At 46.0% G+C, this 19,064-nt stretch overlaps 1 protein-coding gene across 1 annotated transcript; it reads right to left on the bottom strand.

The window, feature by feature from the left end:
- Nucleotides 1–14,684: 14,684 nt before the first annotated feature.
- Nucleotides 14,685–18,733, bottom strand: LOC115462946 (gastrula zinc finger protein XlCGF26.1-like). The gene is made up of 4 exons (XM_030193047.1): nt 16,981–18,733; nt 15,225–15,330; nt 15,061–15,143; nt 14,685–14,892 (listed from the first exon to the last, which is right to left on the bottom strand). Exons 1-4 carry the CDS (start codon nt 18,566–18,568, stop codon nt 14,819–14,821), a joined length of 1,851 nt encoding a protein of 616 aa, XP_030048907.1. The 5' UTR covers nt 18,569–18,733; the 3' UTR covers nt 14,685–14,818.
- Nucleotides 18,734–19,064: the final 331 nt, after the last annotated feature.

The following is a 19,064-nucleotide window of genomic DNA, read 5'->3' as shown; positions in this document are numbered from 1 at the left end:
GGGAGGAAGGGGAGGGGGGCAGGAATGGGGATAGAAGTAGAGAACAGATTTAGGGGATTGAAAGATGAGGGAGGGGGTAAGGAACTGGCAGGAGAGGAAGGAGAGGATGGGGTGAGCCGGTAGGATGGGTTGGAAAGCATGGCAGAGGCTGAAAAGGGAACGGCGGGTAAAAGGAAGAAGAAGAAGAGGGAGAAGGCTTTGAGGGACGAAGAGGAGGAAATGGTAGTGGAGGAGGTGGGGGGCGGATTGGGGGGATCTGAAGGGAGGGTGGGGGAGAAAAGGAGGGTAGGACAGGAGGCAGTGATGAAGGCAAGAGAGGGGAGGGAAGACGGATTGGAGGCAGGATTGATGGAGGGGGTCAAAGAAGGGGCAGAAGGGGTGGAAAGGGGGCATGGGGGGAGAGGGGGGAGGAGGGTCGGTGGATGACTCCCAGGGAGGGAGGGAGGTGGGCGAAGAAAAGAGGAAGAAGGCGAGGAAGAAAGTAAGAAGGGGGGGGGGCTTTTTGAGCTAGGGGTCCGGGACTGGGCGGAGGAGGAAGGGGAGGAGGAAGGAGAAGGGATCCCTGGAGGTAGTATCGAGCAGAGGGAAGGTAGCCAGGAGGGCGGGGGGTATGGAACGGCACAATGATGGCGGGACTGCTGTTAACATTTGCCACACTTAATGTGGCTAGTGTCGCCTCCCAGAGGGCGAGATGCTTGGCGTTCGATGGCCTCTCTGCTGTGGCAGCGGACTGTTTTCTTTTGCAGGAGACCAGGCTGCGAACGCTGGAGGAGGTTCGGCGGGCAAAGCAGGCCTGGAGATGGGGGCCCTCTATTTGGGGTCTGGCTGGGGAACGGTATGGGGGGATAGGCATCCTCTTCAAAACCTTTAAAGTAGAGATCCAGAGGGTGGTGGAGCTGGGAATTGGGAGGTGTCTGGTGTTAGATGTGAGATTGCGGGGGGTGGCTTTGCGGGTGATTAACATGTACGGGCCGCAAAGCAAACGGGGAAGGGCGGCACTGTTTGGGAAAATTCGGCCGTATCTTTACACTTCACAGCAGCTGGTGTGTGTGTGGGGGGGGGGGGGGGGATTTTAACACAATCCTGAGGAAGGAGGATGGGGGGGAGGGTGGCGCAAGTAGGTTACGATGGGGTACGGCTAGCAGGGATCATGAAGGGAGCAGGATTGGTGGACGCGCACATAGAGTTTGGTGGTGGGACGCAGGGTTTCACTTTTGCCCGGGGCACTTATAGAAGTAGAATCGACCGGTTTTTAGTTCAGGGAGGGGCGTGTGGGAAGGCACCAAGGGTGGTAGAGGTTGATTTCTCAGACCACAAGATGGTGATGGTCGAGCTGGGGGGAGGGGGGATTCACGGATTGGGGAAAGGATTGTGGCGTTTAAATCAGAAATGGTTGAGGGAGGGGGTGTTGCACCAGGAGTATCTGGAGTTTCTGGTAGACCAGGTATCCATTCAGGGTGTCTTCCCTTCCCTAGGGGACTGGTGGGAAGTTTTGAAACACCGCACCAGGGGATTCTTTCTCCATCAGGCGAGGAGGCAGGGGAGGGAGGTCACCCGGCTAGGAACTGCTCTGAGGAAGCGAAGGGACAATTTGATTTCCAGGGGAGGGAGGAGGGAGGACATTGAGGCCCTGCAGCAGGAGGTGGAACGGGTACAATACAATCGGTACTCTTCCCTCGTCTATGAGCGGGACTTCGGGAAGCTGCTCAGCCCGAACCCGTATAACTGCTGTAAGGAAAGAAGGGAGAGGAGGGTGGTATAGGGGTTAAGGGATGAGGGGGGGATGCTCCAGCAGTCTAGGGAAGGTATCTTGCAGGTGGTGGGGACCCACTTTGGGCGTCTCTTTTTGGACCAACGGTTGGGGGAGGAGGCCTTGGCGAGGTACATTGAGGAAACCCCAGGGGTGGGTAAGGGGGGGGGCCTCATCTTCGGGCCTTGCTGCGGCCGTGGACGCTGCGGGAGGTACAGGAGGCCATCGGGGCCTTGCGGTGCAGGACGGCGCCGGGGCCGGACGGACTTCCGGCAGAGTTCTACCAGCGGTTTAGGGATTAGTTGGCGCTGGTCTTGTAGGCAATCTGGGAGGCGGCACGAACAGGGGGATCCTTGCCTGAGTTGATGGGGGCATCAGCTTTGGTCCTCCTTAGCAAAGGCAAGGACCCCCAGGATGTGGCAAATTGGCGGCCGATTGCACTTCTGAACACCGACCAGAAGATCTTCGCTCACATGCTCCTTGCCCGCATGAGGAAGATCTCCGGGGAAGTGCTGGTGGCCCCGCAGGGGTGTGGGGTCCCGGGAAGGGGGGTGCTGGAGGCAGTGGCCTGAGTGAGGGAGGACCTGGAACGTAGTCGGGTGGGAGAGGGCAGGCTGGTCGTGGCCTTGGACCAGGACAAGGCTTTCGACCGAGTGCAGTGGGGTTTTTTATGGAAGGTCCTAGACCACTATGGATTCCCGGGGAATGGATCGCGCAACTGCAGTTATTGTATGCGGGGGCACGATTCTTTCCCCTGGTGAATGGATGGAGGGGGGCGGAGGTGGGGATCTCAGCGGGGGTGCGGCAGGGGTGCCCGTTGAGCCCCCTGCTGTATGCTTTCGCCATTGATCCCCTGGTGAGGAAGCTGGAAAGGGGGGTGGAGGTAGGCAAAGGGAATGTGTTGCGAGTTATCGCCTATGCGGACGATGTCACCGTCTGGGTGGCAGATCACAGGGAGGGGAGGAGGCTGCGGGAGACCCTTGCAGAGTACTCCCAGGCTTCGGGGTCTCGGGTAAACCTGGGCAAGAGCACCAGCTTGTGGGTGGGGCCGGAGGGATGTCAGTTTAATTTAGGGGGTGGGTTTCCAGATGGGATAGAGGAAATGAGGGTTTTGGGAGTGTATTTTGGGGGAGGGGATTACGGGCGGGAGAATTGGGAACAAAGGATAGCGGAGGCGAGGGAGAAGGTGGACCGCTGGAAGGGGTGGCGGATGCCCATGAAGGACCAGGTCCGGTTGCTGAAGAGCCAGGTGGTCCCCATGTTCCTCTTCCTGAGCTACATCTGTCTTCTGCCGGAACGCTGTTTCACGGCAATTTACAGCGTGTTCTTTCAACTCCTGTGGGGGAACAGGATGAACCCGGTTAGACGTAATATTACTTACCGGTCGCGGGAGGAAGTGGGGGTGGGAATGGTAAACCCGGTCTTGCTATTCTCCTCCCTCTTCATCCAGTTTAACCTGGGGCGGGCGGAGGGTCCGGATGCCCCAGGATGGGTACACAGTGTTGTCCAGTGGTGGGAGGGATTTTGGGGTCCTTGGTTGGGGGGAGGTAGGGTGGGACGGTTGCGGAAAGGTTTCCCGGAGGGGGTAGGCTACTACAAATCCTTGGTAAAGCTGGTTCGGCTGTGCTACATTATGTTGAGAATTTAGGGGTCCCGAGCCCCCCCAAGAAGGCTAGAGTGACCTTAATCTGACTCCATCTCCAAATAGCATTAGTACTGGGGTAATCAGGGAATTGTGAAGTTCTAAGAGAAATTGCCACTGAGAGAGACGTTAGATCTAAGGGACCCGCATTAGTCCGCCTCTCAGCACTGGCAAGGAATAGATACCAGCCTTATGACAAACTGGATTTAGGTTATAAGTTATACAATGCCGCGAAAGATAGTCTGATATAGCAAAAGCATTTATACTTACAGCCTTTCATCATTAAGTGAAGCCCACAAATCATCATTTGGAATGAGGAGTTTATTTGCTAAGGTATAAGTCAAATCAGTGATTGACAACAGGCATGTACAATCAATTAATTATAGGAATATAATAAGCTGCAAACAGGTGTTAATTATTTGCTAATGTTTTATAATTTCTTTTACCAATTAGAGGTTTTACAAGGGAAAGCAATTAGGAAATTTTGTCAATTCTGCTGGACACATTGGTTTCCCTTGGAGAGAGAGTGCCAACCCTTTTCTCTCTAACTTAAACCAGGAACTACCCTGAATTTTATAGGTGCCCTCAGGATATGGGTAATATGACAGTAGATGTACCTGATTGGATCTATGCTAATGTCATGGTTGTCACTGATTGGCTCATGCTTATGAGTAGCTTCTATCTTGCTAACATGGTTTTATCTTTAGCTCGCTTCTTAAGCGAGACCCTGCTCACAGGAAAGTCTCCCTCCTCTCTTGGACAGCTAGTTCCCTATTTTCTCTGCACCTGGCATGACTCACTCATTGCTCAACTTGTTTTTCTAACTTACATTAGAGAAAATTCCACTTTGTAACAGATACGGGCTTCCATTTTGTGCTGAAATCCTCCATTTTGTTTCCATATCTATTAACTTAACTTTTAGGCCTCAATCCGGGCTACAAACTAGGCCATACTTTTCCAGTAAGCTCCCAGTTATGTCAGCCATCAGATTTCTGACTCAGCCAAGGTCTGTAATGGCCTGAGCTCTATGACTGGGCCCTCCACCATTCCAGTGGGGGGGTCTCTGGCTGTACCATAATTATACATTCCCCACTTGTCACCCCCTCTGGGGAGGGGTGACACAAAGCTCGTCAAGCTTGTCATCATCCATTCCAGAAGGTGGCAAGCTATCAAACGAGGGGGCGAGTTTTGGTCTTACAAATTGCTAGAAGGTATGGTGAAAGACAGGAAACTTCATTCTCAGGTGGTATATTATTTGGGCATATGGAATTCCCTTTATATTACCCAATATGTATAATAACGGGACCTAGTGAGCAAGGGTCTACAAATAAGCTCCAGACCTATAACATGCTATAGGAAAATGAATTAGGGTAGTAATATATATATTGATTAGATCTAGAACCTGGTACAAGGTTAGTGGTTCAAAAGGCAGCTTCAGAGATAGCAAGGAGACCTAGAAATGATAATGTGCTAACAGTTTACAAAAACATGCGATGATTATCCTGATAGTAGAACATGCAGATACATAACACATTCATACTCATGCATCTGCTAATGTACTCCAACATAGAGACCCAAAATAAAAATTACTAATTGGCGGAAAGCTCAATGCTTTTACCGCAGATTAAATTAACAGACAAATGACAGTCACAAAGAGGAAAGGAGAGTTAAAGAAAATTGTACAAGAGTGAGTGGTGTCAGCTATTATATATAGAAACTACTCTACCCCTAATTAATGAAAACTACTCCCCAGAGTGTGCTTCTAAAGACAGGAGTAATCCCTGCTTCTACTGCCTGCCAAGAGTTATTCCTGCTACGATTGGCCATGGGCTCCAACCCATGATAGAGCCCCCAAAAAGGGACATTGCAAACACTCCCAAAAAGAACCCAAAAAACCAGCGAATAAGGTCTCCTGAGTCGAAGAGCAGCGGTCCAATGGGTTTCCGCTGATTAGGAGTCCTCTCGTCTGCAACTAAGCACCCCAATGGACCTGCAGTGGTCTAACACATCACCCAAAATTTTTATAGTTAGGAGTCCTCTCGTCTACCACTAACCATCCAAGAATATTGAATGCCCGAGTCAACCTGTACACAATCGCAACCAAGGCCTTAGACGTCTCTTTATTGTCCCCAGCGGTCATCTATACAAGTAACCCCTATGTGGGCAATAATGCCGAATCCGCAGGCCACTCCAAAAATGGAATGGAAGTCTGCTTCTATTAATTGAGATACCGTCATCCATTGAAGAATTAGTGACCCTCCGATGGGTGTAAGCCCCAGGCATCGATATCAAAGCCAATGATTATAGCATAACACTGGTATATAAGAAAACAATAAAGGTATAGTATGTCCCAGGTAGAAGCCCCTGAAAATTATTATAGAGGTGGTAGAATACTAGAGAAAAAAAACGACATATTCCAAAGCAAAACAACATACATGTAAGCTCTTTGGGGAAGGTACAACCATAAAGCAGCCATTAGTTGTAACATATTAGCCAAAACGAGAATAAGAAAAATTATACATTCATCATTCCTAGACAATATATATCTCCTCTTTCATCTCAAAAGAACCCTCTCCCTATGGGAGGAAGTTAGGGCAGGGCAGAGGGAGATCTGGGTGGAGCAGGTTCGCTCCCAACGCTTCTCCTCTCCCCTGGCTCTTAGGGATGCTCCGGAGCCCGTGCTGAGGCAGGGCCTGCATTTTATTTCATCCAAACGCATCCCACACAAGTACAGGGACATTGCCTGGCTGTCCCTACATGGCAGGTTGTATGTTAGGGCAAACCTTCGGTGTAGGAACCAGCAGGACCGAGACTGCCCGAGGGGGGAGTGTGCTGGCCAGCTGGAGACCAAGGACCACTTCCTGAGGGAGTGTCCATTCTCCATAGCAGTTTGCCGGAGAGTGGCTGCCTTGCTGGCCATCCCCAGCTTCACGTCCTACACCTATGCGGACTGGGTGTATGGGAGGCAGGGGGGGACGGGTCGGCTAGAGCCAGGTACCGCCTTTCTTATCTCAGTTATCATCAGATACTGCCTATGGATGGCTCGCTGCGGGGTGTCCCTGCGCCAGGAGTGCAGGTCTGCTGAGCAGGTCTCCTGGGACATTGTTCGAGCTGTCCAGGAAGTGGCCCGATGGGAATGGGTGGAGGTGGGGGTAAAGACCTTTGGGGTTTGGTGGAAGCATGTACGCTTGAAGTTGAGTTGAATGTTTGGGGGGGGGAGGGGGACTGTTTTTTGTGTAAATTTTGCATTTTTGTATAAAAGTATAGAGGGGCTGGCTTTATAACCGCACAATGTAATGTATTGAATTTTGATTTTCCGCTTTCATTTAATAAAGGAATTATCCAGTCTGCCCAACAAGATAAACTCATATGTGCTACTTTTTGTGTATACCTTACCTTGATTTGTACCTGTCCTTTTCAGGGCACAGACCGTATAAGTCTGCCCAGCACTATCCCCGCCTCCCAACCACCAGCCCCGGCACAGACCGTATAAGTCTGCCCAGCACTATCCCCGCCTCCCAACCACCAGCCCCACTTCCCAACCATCAGTCCTGCCTCCCACCACCGGCTCAATGCGGCTTACATGGTACAACAGGCTTACAAAGTAACATAGAATGGATACAGCTGTAATAAAGTGAATAAAGAGGTGTTTATTTAGATGTGGGTAGGTAAGAAGGGTAAGGAAGCAGAATGGTAGAGGTAGGGGGGTGGGAGAGGGGTGTGTTATGGGATTAGCGTATTGTTTAGTATGGAAGAGTATATTGGAAAGGTATGAGGAGGGATGTACTTAGAAAGGATAAATAGGGGGCAAGTTCCAGGTTCTGTCTTCATAGTCTGATCCGGATAGCGCAGAAGGGCTCATAGCTTAAGTCGGGTCATTTGTGTAGGCTTGCTTGAAGAGGTAAGCTTTTAGTAGTTTCCGGAAGGTAGTTGGTCATTGACCATGCGAATGGATCTTGGTAAGGCATTCCAGATTTGGCTGCCTATAACGGAGAAGTTGGATGAGTAATATGTTTTGTACTTAAGTCCTTTACAATTGGGAAGATGTAAGTTATTATTATTATTATTAACATTTGTATAGCGCTACCAGACGCACGCAGCGCTGAACACCTGACACAAAGAGACAGTCCCTGCTCGATAGAGCTTACAATTTAAAAATACAGACAGACAAGACAATTAAGGGCGAGGAAAGTACTGGGTGAGAAGGAACAAGGATAGGGGAATTGAGTAGTGGTTAGGAGCCAAAAGCAGTGGTGAAAAAGTGGGTTTTCAGCATAGATTTGAAAACAGGTAGAGATGGAGCTAGACGTATAGGTCCAGGAAGTCTATTCCAGGCATAAGGTGCCGCGAGAGAAAAGGAGCAAAGCCTGGAGTTAGCAGTGGAGGAGAAGGGGGACGACAAGAGAGATTTGTCCAGCGAGCAAAGATTACAGGGAGGAATGTAGGGAGAGATGAGAGAGGAGTGGTAATGGGGGGCTGCAGAATGGATGCATTTAAAGGTCAGTAAGAGAAGTTTGAACTGTACGCGGAAGCGGACAGGGAGCCAGTGAAGTGACTTGAGGAGTGGGCTAGTGTGGGTAAAATGATTTTGGAGGAAAATAAGTCGTGCTGTAGGGGGGGGCAGCTTGACTGTTTTGCTGAAACTGGAGTCAGTTTATACTAGAGTTAGATTTTGCTGTAAAGGACAATCTATTGTGCTTAGCTAAAAGAAGCTGTAACTTGTAACATGGCAGCCATTAACTTTTTCTGTGAAATACATTTTCTCTCCTTCTGTGCCTTTTCTGAAATGTAAGGCTTGCAAGCTGACAGTTAGCTCAGAGGAAGCAGCTGTAACCAGATAGCAGAAACCAGCTGGAACTTGTGCTGCTTATCAGTATATTGCCTTATATGGTATATGCAATGCCAAATAACTGTGAATAGACTAGAGACCAGTGTTGGAAATAGAGGGTTGTGTGCAAAACCAAAGATAAGTTTCGTTTCCTGGGTTTTGTGTAAGACCCTCTGTCTGTAACTGCGCATGACTACTGATGAGTGTATAAGAACGAGTGTCAGGTGACGCTCGGGGCACAGTATCCTGAGTCTGAACTTAGTACTGTGTCAGCTAGCTAATAAAAGCTGTCTTGCCTTTGGAACCAGTTGCCCCTTGTCTCCTGATTTACTAGCTGTGAATCCTGTTACAGTGCCGCAGAATTTTGGACAGACTGGAGAGGAGAGAGATGGCTGAGTGGAAGACCAGTGAGAAGCACATTGCAATAATCCAAGCGAGAGGTGACAAGGGTTTGGATAAGGGTTCTGGTAGCGTATTCAGAGAGGAAGGGGCGAATTTTGCTAATGTTGTAGACAAAGAAGCGACAGGTTTTGGCCATCTGCTGGATGTTAGCGGAAAAGGAGAGGGAGGAATCAAAGATGACTCCTAGGTTGCGATAAGTTGAGATAAGTTCGAGAAGACTTTGAGTTGTTTCTGGCTGGAAGGTCAATCAGATTGTACATGTAGCCTGGGGTTTCTCCTTAGACAATCTTGTGAATCAGCGTGTGGCCTTTGAAATATATTCGTAATAGGGAGCCAATGGAGTTTTTCACGGAGAGGAGTTGCGCTCTCAAATCGCGACTTACCAAAAATAAGTCTGGCTGCCATGTTTTGGGCGGTTTGAAGTTTTTTTCAGGATTTGGGCCTTGCATCCAATGAAAATACTATTGCAGTAATCAACGTGAGTAAGTATAGTAGATTGAACCAAATTGCAGAAGGTTTTTAGGGGAAGATAAGATTTCACTTCTTTCAGCATCCACATCATGTTAAACATTTTCTTTTTCGTAGCTTTGCATGATTTTCTAGAGTTGGATGTTTGTCTAATAATACTACTCCTAAAATTTTTAGGTTGTCGGATATGGGAATATTGACGTCTGGGGTGGTGAGTGTAGTTGGAAGAAGTGTAGAGTATTGGGATGTCCCTGAAACATGCCTAAAAACAGATTAATCCATTTGTGTAACTAAAATGTAAGATAGTAACATAGTAAATGACGACAGATAAAGGTCTGTAAAGTCCATCCAGTCTGCCCAACAAGATGAACTCATTTTACATGCTATGTGATACTTTATATGTATACTCGAGTTTCATTTGTCCTTGCCATTCTTAGGGCACAGACCATAAAAGTCTGCCCAGCACTCGTCTTGTACTAAAAGTTCTGAAGCTAACATCAAAGCCCCTTAAAATTTACACTGTGGCCCATCCTTATCCAGTCACGATCCGTGCATAGATCGTAGAACTCTGCCCAGTACTGGCTTTGCTTCCCAATTACCGGCATTGCCACCCAATCTCCGCTAAGACTCCGTGGATCCATTCCTTCTAAACAGGATTCTTTTGTGTTTATCCCACGCATGTTTGAATTCCATTACCGTTTTCATCTCTATTCAATATATTTTATTGAAATTTTTTTGTTCAAAACATACAATAAACCAAGAAACAAGGAAAATCTAAACAAGAAAGGAGAATGGAGAAAATACAGTGTCAGCATGCCAGAATGCTTTTAACAACATAAGAGGCATATATAAAAAAAAGAAACTTGATACAACCAGATAATGATTGGGCTATAGTGCAGTCTGAAGAGATTGAAGATAGAGTTCCACAGGAGTCCAAACTTTTTTCTTAGACTCTTAGAAACCATTTTCATCTCCACCACCTCCCGCGGGAAGGCATTCCACGTATCCACCACCCTTTCCGTGAAAAAATACTTCCTGACATTACTCCTGAGTCTGTCCCCTTCAACCTCATGTCCTCTAGTTCGACCGCCTTCCAGTCTCCGGAAAAAGGTTTGTTTGCGGATTAGTGCTTTTCAAATATTTGAACGTCGGTATCTTGTCACCCCTGCTTCTCCAAGGTATATATGTTCAGGTCGGTAAGTCTCTCCTCCTCACAGGCAATGAGCTGTGATAGGCAGGGGTGGAGAGTGGTGCTCTGATGTGGACTGGTTGTATTACATGTTAGATGACTCCGGTCAGTGTAATGCGGCAAAAAATTGAGCAACCATCACCATATTTAGTTTTTGAATTGCTAATTGATGCAATATATAAAAACATTTTTGAGGTTTCTGAATATTTGTTGTCATAGAAGATAATAGAATCCGAACAAGATTATAACCCAGTATATTTTAATGTTTGGAGATCCCTTCTCATTGTTTCTACTCCCTCCAGAGCATCCACTCTATTGGCTTTCTTTGTGTCACCTTTAAATCTAGACTGAAATCCCACCTCTTTAACATTGCTTTTGACTCGTAACCACTTGTAACCACTCGCCTCCACCTACCCTCCTCTCTTCCTTCCCGTTCACATTAATTGATTTGATTTGCTTACTTTATTTTTTTTTTTTGTCTATTAGATTGTACGCTCTTTGAGCAGGGACTGTCTTTCTTCTATGTTTGTGCAGCGCTGCGTACGCCTTGTAGCGCTATAGAAATGCTAAATAGTAGTAGTAGTAGTAGTATGTAAGGAGAGTAAATTAAAGCAAGAGAAAAAGGAAACCCATATGGTTCTCCAAGCAAGTGGCTGAGAAAATAAAGGTTAAAGAGTTGACATTCATGAAATACAGAAAACCTCAAGAAGAGGAACACAGAGAGGAATATTGTATGAAACTGAAAGAAGCCAAGAGAGTGATACATCTGGCGAAAGCGCAAGCAGAAGAACAAATGGCTAGAAAAGTAAGGAGGGGCGATATAAATTTCTTCAGGTATATTAGTGAAAGGAGGAAGACTAACAATGGAATTGTGAGACTGAAAGATGATTCGAACTGCTATGTGGATAATGATGAAGAAAAAGCAAATTTGCTAAACAAATACTTTTGTTCTGTTTTCACTGAAGAAAATCCTGGAGAAGGACCACGATTGACTGGCAAAAGTACATATGAGAATGGAGTGGATATAGCACCATTCACGGAACAGAGTATTTATGAACAGCTTGAAAATCTAAAGGTGGACAAAGCCATGGGACCGGATGGGATCCACCCCAGGATATTGAGGGAGCACAGAGAGGTTCTGGCGGGTCCTCTTAAAGATTTGTTTAATAAATCCTTGGAGACGGGAGCGGTTCCGTGGGATTGGAGAAGAGTGGATGTGGTCCCTCTTCACAAAAGTGGTGATAGGTGAGAAGCTGGAAACTACAGGCCGGTAAGCCTCACTTCGGTTATTGGAAAAGTAATGGAAGTGATGCTGAAGGAAAGGATAGTAAATTTCCTGGAAGCCAATAAGATGAAAGATCCAAGACAACATTGTTTTACCAAAGGTAAATTGTGCCAAACGAACAAATCTCATTGAATTCTTTGACTGGGTGACCAGAGAATTGAAGTGGAAGAGTGGCCTAGTGGTTAGGGTGGTGGACTTTGGTCCTGGGGAACTGAGGAACTGAGTTCGATTCCCACTTCAAGCACAGGCAGCTCCTTGTGACTCTGGGCAAGTCACGTAACCCTCCATTGCCCCAAGGTACAAATAAGTACCTGTATACAATATGTAAGCCGCATTGAGAATGCCATGAGTGGGAAAGCGCAGCGTACAAATGTAACAAAAATAAATAATAAAAATAAAATAAAATCAAGGACGTGTTATAGATGTAATCTACTTTCAGCCAAGCCTTTGACACGGTTCCCCACAGGAGGCTCTTGAATAAACTTGACAGGCTGAAGATAGGACTCAACGTGCTGAACTGGATTAGGAACTGGTTGACGGACAGACGCCAAAGGTTGGTGGTAAATGGAATTCACTCGGATGAGGGAAAGACGAGTAGTGGAGTGCCTCATGGATCTTTCCACCAAAACCCACTTCTCCTCTTCCTCCACTTTCTATCTCAGTTGATAACACCCTCATCCTCCACGTCTCATCTGCCCGCAACCTTGGAGCCTTCTCCGGGGTGACACCCAGGTCCACTCCGATCCACTCAGGGCCTCCGCTCTAGGTGCCCAGCGCTCCCACCAGGTGCTGTGGAGGACTTGCAGCCCTTCTGCATTTTCTCACAGCTGTATTCGGGGTGACTCCAGTTCCACCCCGATCTTCCCATGGCCCTCGCTCCAAGTGCACAGAGTTTCCAGGTGCTATTTGGCTAGGATCAGGCAACGTTGGAGTCATCTTTGACTCCTCCCTCTCATTCTCTGCGCATATCCAGCAGACAGCCAAGACCTGTCGCTTCTTCCTCTTTAACATCAGCAAAATTCGCCCTTTCCTGTCTGAACACACCACCCGAACTCTCGTCCATGCTCTCATTACCTCTCGACTACTGCAACTTACTCCTCACCTGCCTCCCACAGCCACCTATCCCCTCTTCAATCTGTTCAGAACTCTGCTGCACGTCTCATATTCCGCCAGAACCAATATACTCATATCACCCCTCTCCTCAGGTCACTTCACTGGCTTCCAATCAGATACCGCATTCAGTTCAAGCTTCTCCTTCTTACAATTGCACTCAGTCTGCTGCCCCTCACTACCTCTCTACCCTCATCTCCCCTTACGTTCCAGCCTGAAACCTCCGTTCACAGGACAAATCCCTCCTCTCATTACCCTTCTCTACCACCGCCAACTCCAGGCTCCGCTCATTCTGCCTCGCCTCACCCTATGCTTGGAACAACCTCCTCGAGTCCTTACGCCAAGCCCCCTCCTTGCCCATCTTCAAGTCTTTGCTTAAAGCCCACCTCTTCAATGCTGCATTTGGCACCTAACTCTTACCTTTCAGGAATTCCAGACTGCCCCAATTTGTCTGCCCCTATCGGTCTGACTGCTCACGCGTCTTTTAGATTGTAAGCTCTTTGAGCAGGGATTGTCCTTCTATGTTAAATTGTACAGCGCTGCGTAACCCTAGTAGCGCTTTAGAAATGTTAAGTAGTAGTAGTATTAGTACAATCGGTGCTGAGGCCAATTCTGTTCAATATATTTGTGAGTGACATTGCCGAAGGGTTAGAAGGTAAAGTTTGCCTTTTTGCGGATGATACCAAGATTTATAACAGAGTGGACAGCCCGGAGGGAGTGAAAAACATGAAAAAGGATCTGCAGAAGCTAGAAGAATGGTCTAATGTTTGACAATTAAAATTCAATGCAAAGAAAAGCAAAGTGATGCACTTAGGGAGCAGAAATCCACGGAAGACATGAGAACGATTTGCATGCCCACTACTCCCATTGTATACAAATCTCATAAAAACATAAGAATAGCCATACTGGGTCAGTGTCCTGCTTCCAACAGTGCTCAGTCCAGGTCACAAGTGCCTGACAGTATCCCAAGTGGTGGCAAGGTTCATGCTACCGATCCCGGGGAAAAGCAGTGGCTTTCCACATGTCTATTAGATTGTAAGCTCTTTGAGCAGGGACTGTCTTTCTTCTGTGTTTGTACAGCGCTGCGTACACTTTGTAGCGCTCTAGAAATGTTAAATAGTAGTAGTAGTAGTAGTAGGAAGACGTATGTGTTAGGCGGTGAGAGTCTGACAGGGAGAGGGATCTTGGGGTGATAGTATATGAGGATCTGAAGATGATGAAACAGTGTGACAAGGCGGTGGCCGTAGCCAGAAGGATGCTAGGCTGTATAGAGAGGTGTGATCAACAGGTGGTGTTGATGCCCCTGTACAAGTCGTTGGTGGGGCCCCACCTGGAGTATTGTGTTCAGTTCTGGAGGCCGAATCTAGCTGAGGATGTAAACTGAATTGAAGTGGTGCAAAGAGAAGCTACAAAACTGTTGGGATTAGCGTTGCAAGACGTATGAGGAGAGACTGACCTGAACATGTATACCTTGGAGGAAAAGAGAAAAAGGGGTGATATGATACAGACGTTCAAATATTTGAAAGGTATTAATCCACAAACAAACTTTTTCCGGAGACGGGAAGGCAGTAGAACTAGAGGACATAAAATGAGGTTGAAGGGGGCAGACTCAAGAAAAATGTCAGGAAGTATTTTTTCACGGAGAGAGTAGAATGCCCTCCCGAAGGAGGTGGTGGAGATGAAAACAGTAACGAAATTCAAAAAAGTGTGGGATAAACATAAGTACATTAAGTATTGCCATACTGGGAAAGACCAAAGGTCCATCAAGCTCAGCATCCTGTTTCCAACACTGGCCAATCCAAGTCACAAGTACCTGGCAAGATCCCCAAAAAGTACAAAACATTGTATACCTTCCTGTTCAGAAGGAATGGATCCTCAGAAGCTTAGCAGATATTGGGTGGCAGCACCGGTGCTTAGGAGGTGGGACCATTGGTTGGGAGGTGGGGCTAGTGCTGAGCAGACTTCTACGGTCTGTGCTCTGAAAATGGCAGATACAAATCAAGTTCAGGTATACATATGAAGTAGCACATATGAGTTTATCTTGTTGGGCAGACTGGATGGACCGTTTCAGTCCGGTGTTGGTTTTCTGGTGTGTGGTCAGTGTTTGTTTCCTACTAAAGCTTTTGCAACTCACAAAATAGAAATCACTTCACTCCTATGTGGATTCTCTGGCGTTGGGTCAGTGCCCCCTTCGAACTAAAGCTTTTACCACACTCAGGATATGGAAATGGCTTTTCGCCTGTGTGGATTCTCTGGTTTACGGTCAGTGTTCTCTTCTCATTAAAACTTTTACCACATTCAAGACATGGAAATGGCTTTTCGCCTGTGTGGATTCTCTGGTTTACGGTCAGTGTTCTCTTCTCATTAAAACTTTTACTACACTCAGTGCATGAAAATGGTTTCACTCCTAAATGGCTGTTTTGGTGTCTTCTAAGTTTTCCTGTATGAATGAAGCTTTTACCACACTCACTGCATATACATGGCTTTTCTCCTGTGTGGATTCTCTCATGCATGGTCAGGGTTTTCCTCTCGGTAAAGCTTTTACCACACTAGGTACATGTAAATGGCTTCCCACCTGTGTGGATTCTCTGGTGTATGGTCAGTGTTCCATTTTTACTAAAGCTTTTACCACACTCAGTACATGTAAACGGCTTCTCTCCTGTGTGTGTGTGTGTGTGTGTGTGTGTGTGTGTGTGTGTGTGTGTGTGTGTGTGTGTGTGTGTGTGTGTGTGTGTGTGTGTGTGTGTGTGTGTGTGTGTGTGTGTGTGTGTGTGTGTGTGTGTGTGTGTGTGTGTGTGTGTGTGTGTGTGTGTGTCTTTATTTATTTATTTATAAAATTTTCAATTTCTTCCAAGCATAACACTTGTTACAGAAAATCAGCTTATTACAAATATTTAAAGCAACAATATAAAAAGAAGTATTATTAACAGCTTTCTTAGACCTCAAATAAGAGGGGGCAGTTACAGATCAGTGGAGATTTAAAGGTAAAGTAACAAGGTATAGATAATGCAGTTTATGTGTGCAATTCGTCCCTTATCCTTTATCTAAATCTGCATGAAGTTTTTTCATATCCAGAAAGGATTTCAGCTGTTCTGGGTCATACAATACGTACTTTATCCCACTAAACCTGACCAGGCATTTGCAAGGATAGACTAACAGAAATGAGCCACCTAACTTAAGAACATCCTGTTTCATTGTCAGAAATAATTTTCTACGTTCTTGGGTGACCTTAGTAACATCCGGGAATATCCACAATTTAGTTCCATAAAAAGGAAACTTTGAAAATTTAAAGTACAGCTTTAATATTGTATTAAGGTCCTGCTCAAACACCAAGGAGACCAAAAGGGTAGCCCTTTCCGGAACTATTTCGATGGATTGTTCCAGAATTGCTGACAGATTGTTAAGATCTATACCATTTACTCCACGACCGTCTTTATTTCCTTCTTTTCCACCTGGACTTATTGGCAAGTAATATATTTTATTTATAGGGGGGATAAGTTCTTGAGGTATTTTTTTAAACAAATCAATAGGAGTCTTACCAGGAATTTTAGGAAAATTCAGTACTCGGAGGTTTAGTCTTCTGTTGAAGTTCTCAATCTGTTCAAATTTTCTATGCATAGCCAACTCATTTTTCATCACCCGTCATTTTAAATTCTTGCAATTGAACAACATCTTTTTTTAAGTCTTTAACTTGTATCGTCAAGTCCTCTTTAACCATATCTAGATTTTTCACCATGTCCTCAAATTTCACGGATAAAGTATTTACCTTTTCTGAAGTATTTTGAAGAGTTGAATCAATTTTGCTCAGCATTAGCCAAATCCTGTCCAGATTTACCTCCGGAGTTGTTCCGGGTCCTTCAGACACAAGGACCTCTCTTTCTCGGCTTCTTCCCTGTGGCAAGGGGTCTCCGCCCGCTGGCTCCTTATTCACCATCGTGGGTTCTCGGGTGTCTGCTCCCCTCACCAATACAGAAGCCGGGCACTGAGGACAGATTGATTCCGGAGGCGGGCATAGGGATGTTTCAAGGCCCAATAGGGGATCCGCTCCACCAGATGCCCCTGCAGCAGGCAACCCCGTCTCTGCACTCTGGGACGCTCGCGAAAGGGCTCGATGCTGCCCTGATGTGGAGAGGAAGAAGCTGCGAGTGGCGGGGGAAGCCTCACAGCTCCTTTCCGCTTTGTATGCGGCATCTGGCAAGTAGAAATTTCATCTCACTCGTGCAGCAAAGAGCAACCTCTCCGAACGCGCTCACCCGGCCGCCATCTTGGTAAACCCCCCCCCCCTTTCAAAAGTAACTTCAGGGGCCTCCTGTGTGTCTTCTCTGGTGTATCATCAGTGTTCTCTTCTCACTAAAGCTCCTACCACACTCATTACATGTAAATGGCTTCTCTCCTGTATGGACTTTCTGGTGTGTGATCAGTGTTCCCTTTCTACGAAAGCTTTTACCACACTCAGTACATATAAATGGCTTCTCTCCTGTGTGGATTCTCTGATGTATGGTCAGTGTATTCTTCTGAGTAAAGCTTTTACCACACTCACTACATGTAAATGGCTTCTCCCCTGTGTGGATTCTCTGGTGTATGTTCAGACTTCCCATTACGCTAAAGCGTTTACCACACTGATTACATATAAATGGTTTCTCTCCTGTATGGACTTTTTGGTGTGTGATCAGTGTTCTCTTTACGCTAAAGCTTTTACCACAATGACTACATATAAACGGCTTCTCACCTGTGTGGATTCTCTGGTGTACAGTCAGTGTTTCCTTTTTACTAAAGCTTTTACCACACTCAGTACATATAAATGGCTTCTCTCCTGTGTGGATTCTCTGATGTATGGTCAGTGTATTCTTCTCAGTAAAGCTTTTACCACACTCACTACATGTAAATGGCTTCTCCCCTGTGTGGATTGTCTGGTGTATGATCAGACGTCCCATTATGCTAAAGCTTTTACCACACTGATTACATTTAAATGGATTTTCTCCTGTGTGAATTCTCTGATGTATGGTCAGTTTTTTCTTCTCAGTAAAGCTTTTAACACACTCAGTACACGTAAATGGCTTCTCACCTGTGTGGATTCTCTGGTGTATGGTCAGTGTTCTCTTGTGACTAAAGCTTTTACCACACTCAGTACATGTAAATGGCTTCTCACCTGTGTGGATTATCTGGTGTCTGGTCAGTGTTTTCTTCTCAGTAAAGCTTTTACCACACTCACTACATGTAAATGGCTTCTCTCCTGTATGGATTCTCTGGTGTTTGATCAGTTTTCCCTTCGTACTTAAGCTCTTATCACACTCACTACATGGAAATCGCTCAATGGTGTGGATTCTCTTGTGTTTTGTGAGGTGTTCTATCTGACAGAAGCTTTTATTACAGTCAGTACAGGTAAATGGTTTCATTCCAGTGTCAGTTTTCGGGTGGTCTCTGAGACTGTCTGTAGTGAAGCTTTTACCACACATAGTAGAGGTAAATGGTTTCACTACTGAATGAAGTCTCTTGCGCTTTGTGAGGTTTCCTTCCCAACAAGCATTTTTACTGCTGTCAGCACAACTATATAATCTCTCATTTTTCTTGATTTCCTGGTATTTTGAGAGATTTGCCTTACTACAAAATATTATTTCAGATTTAGTAGAAGTGTCTGATTCCTCACCAGTTTGAGCTTTTTGATGATCTGTGACTGCTTCCTCTTGACTAAAGCTTTTCTGACATTCAGCACTTGAATCTGATCTCTGTTGTTGGTGGAAATTTTCTTCCTTGTTGGAGCTTTTCTCACATCCAGGCCATGAAGATATTCTCTCATCAGTGATGTTTTTCTTATGTTTTATAATGTCTGCTTTGTTCCCATGTTTGGTAATTGTACACATTCTAGTTTCTTTATTAGTTTTCTTGGGTTGCATTAGCTCTTTCTTCCTACGGAAACCTTTACCACATTCAGAACCTGTAAAATATTTCTCTTTTATGACTGTTTTCTGTTGTCCCTGTAGTTTCCTCTTTTGACTGACGTTTTTCCCACTGTCCGTACATGTAGACAGTCTCTCGTCAGTATCATATCTGTGATGTGATTTTAGAACGAGATGATTGCTAAGGAATATCTCACAAATATCACAGGAACAGCTTTGATCGCTAATCCGGTTTCTCTCCTCTTCCCCTGCCTGTTTGAGATTACTGATACTGTTTTCACACAGAGCTGAGCCTCCTGGTGAAGGTTTTTGTTTATTTTGATTCTTTTCCTTTTCTCCCCAGTCAGGACAGGAAGAAGTTTCCTCTTTCTCTCTTTCTGATAACATCTTTTCTTCTTCAGGCCTCTCACTGAGCTTCCAGTGATGTGTGTCTGAATTACTCTTTTTAGGATCCTCTTGTTCTAAATAAAAGAAAGAGCATTGAGTATTATTG

Source organism: Microcaecilia unicolor, chromosome 1 (genome assembly GCF_901765095.1).
Source record: "Microcaecilia unicolor chromosome 1, aMicUni1.1, whole genome shotgun sequence".
Lineage (NCBI taxonomy): Eukaryota > Metazoa > Chordata > Amphibia > Gymnophiona > Siphonopidae > Microcaecilia > Microcaecilia unicolor.
The sequence above is the reverse complement of the archived record's forward strand: the minus strand, read 5'-3'. Positions and strand labels throughout refer to the sequence as shown.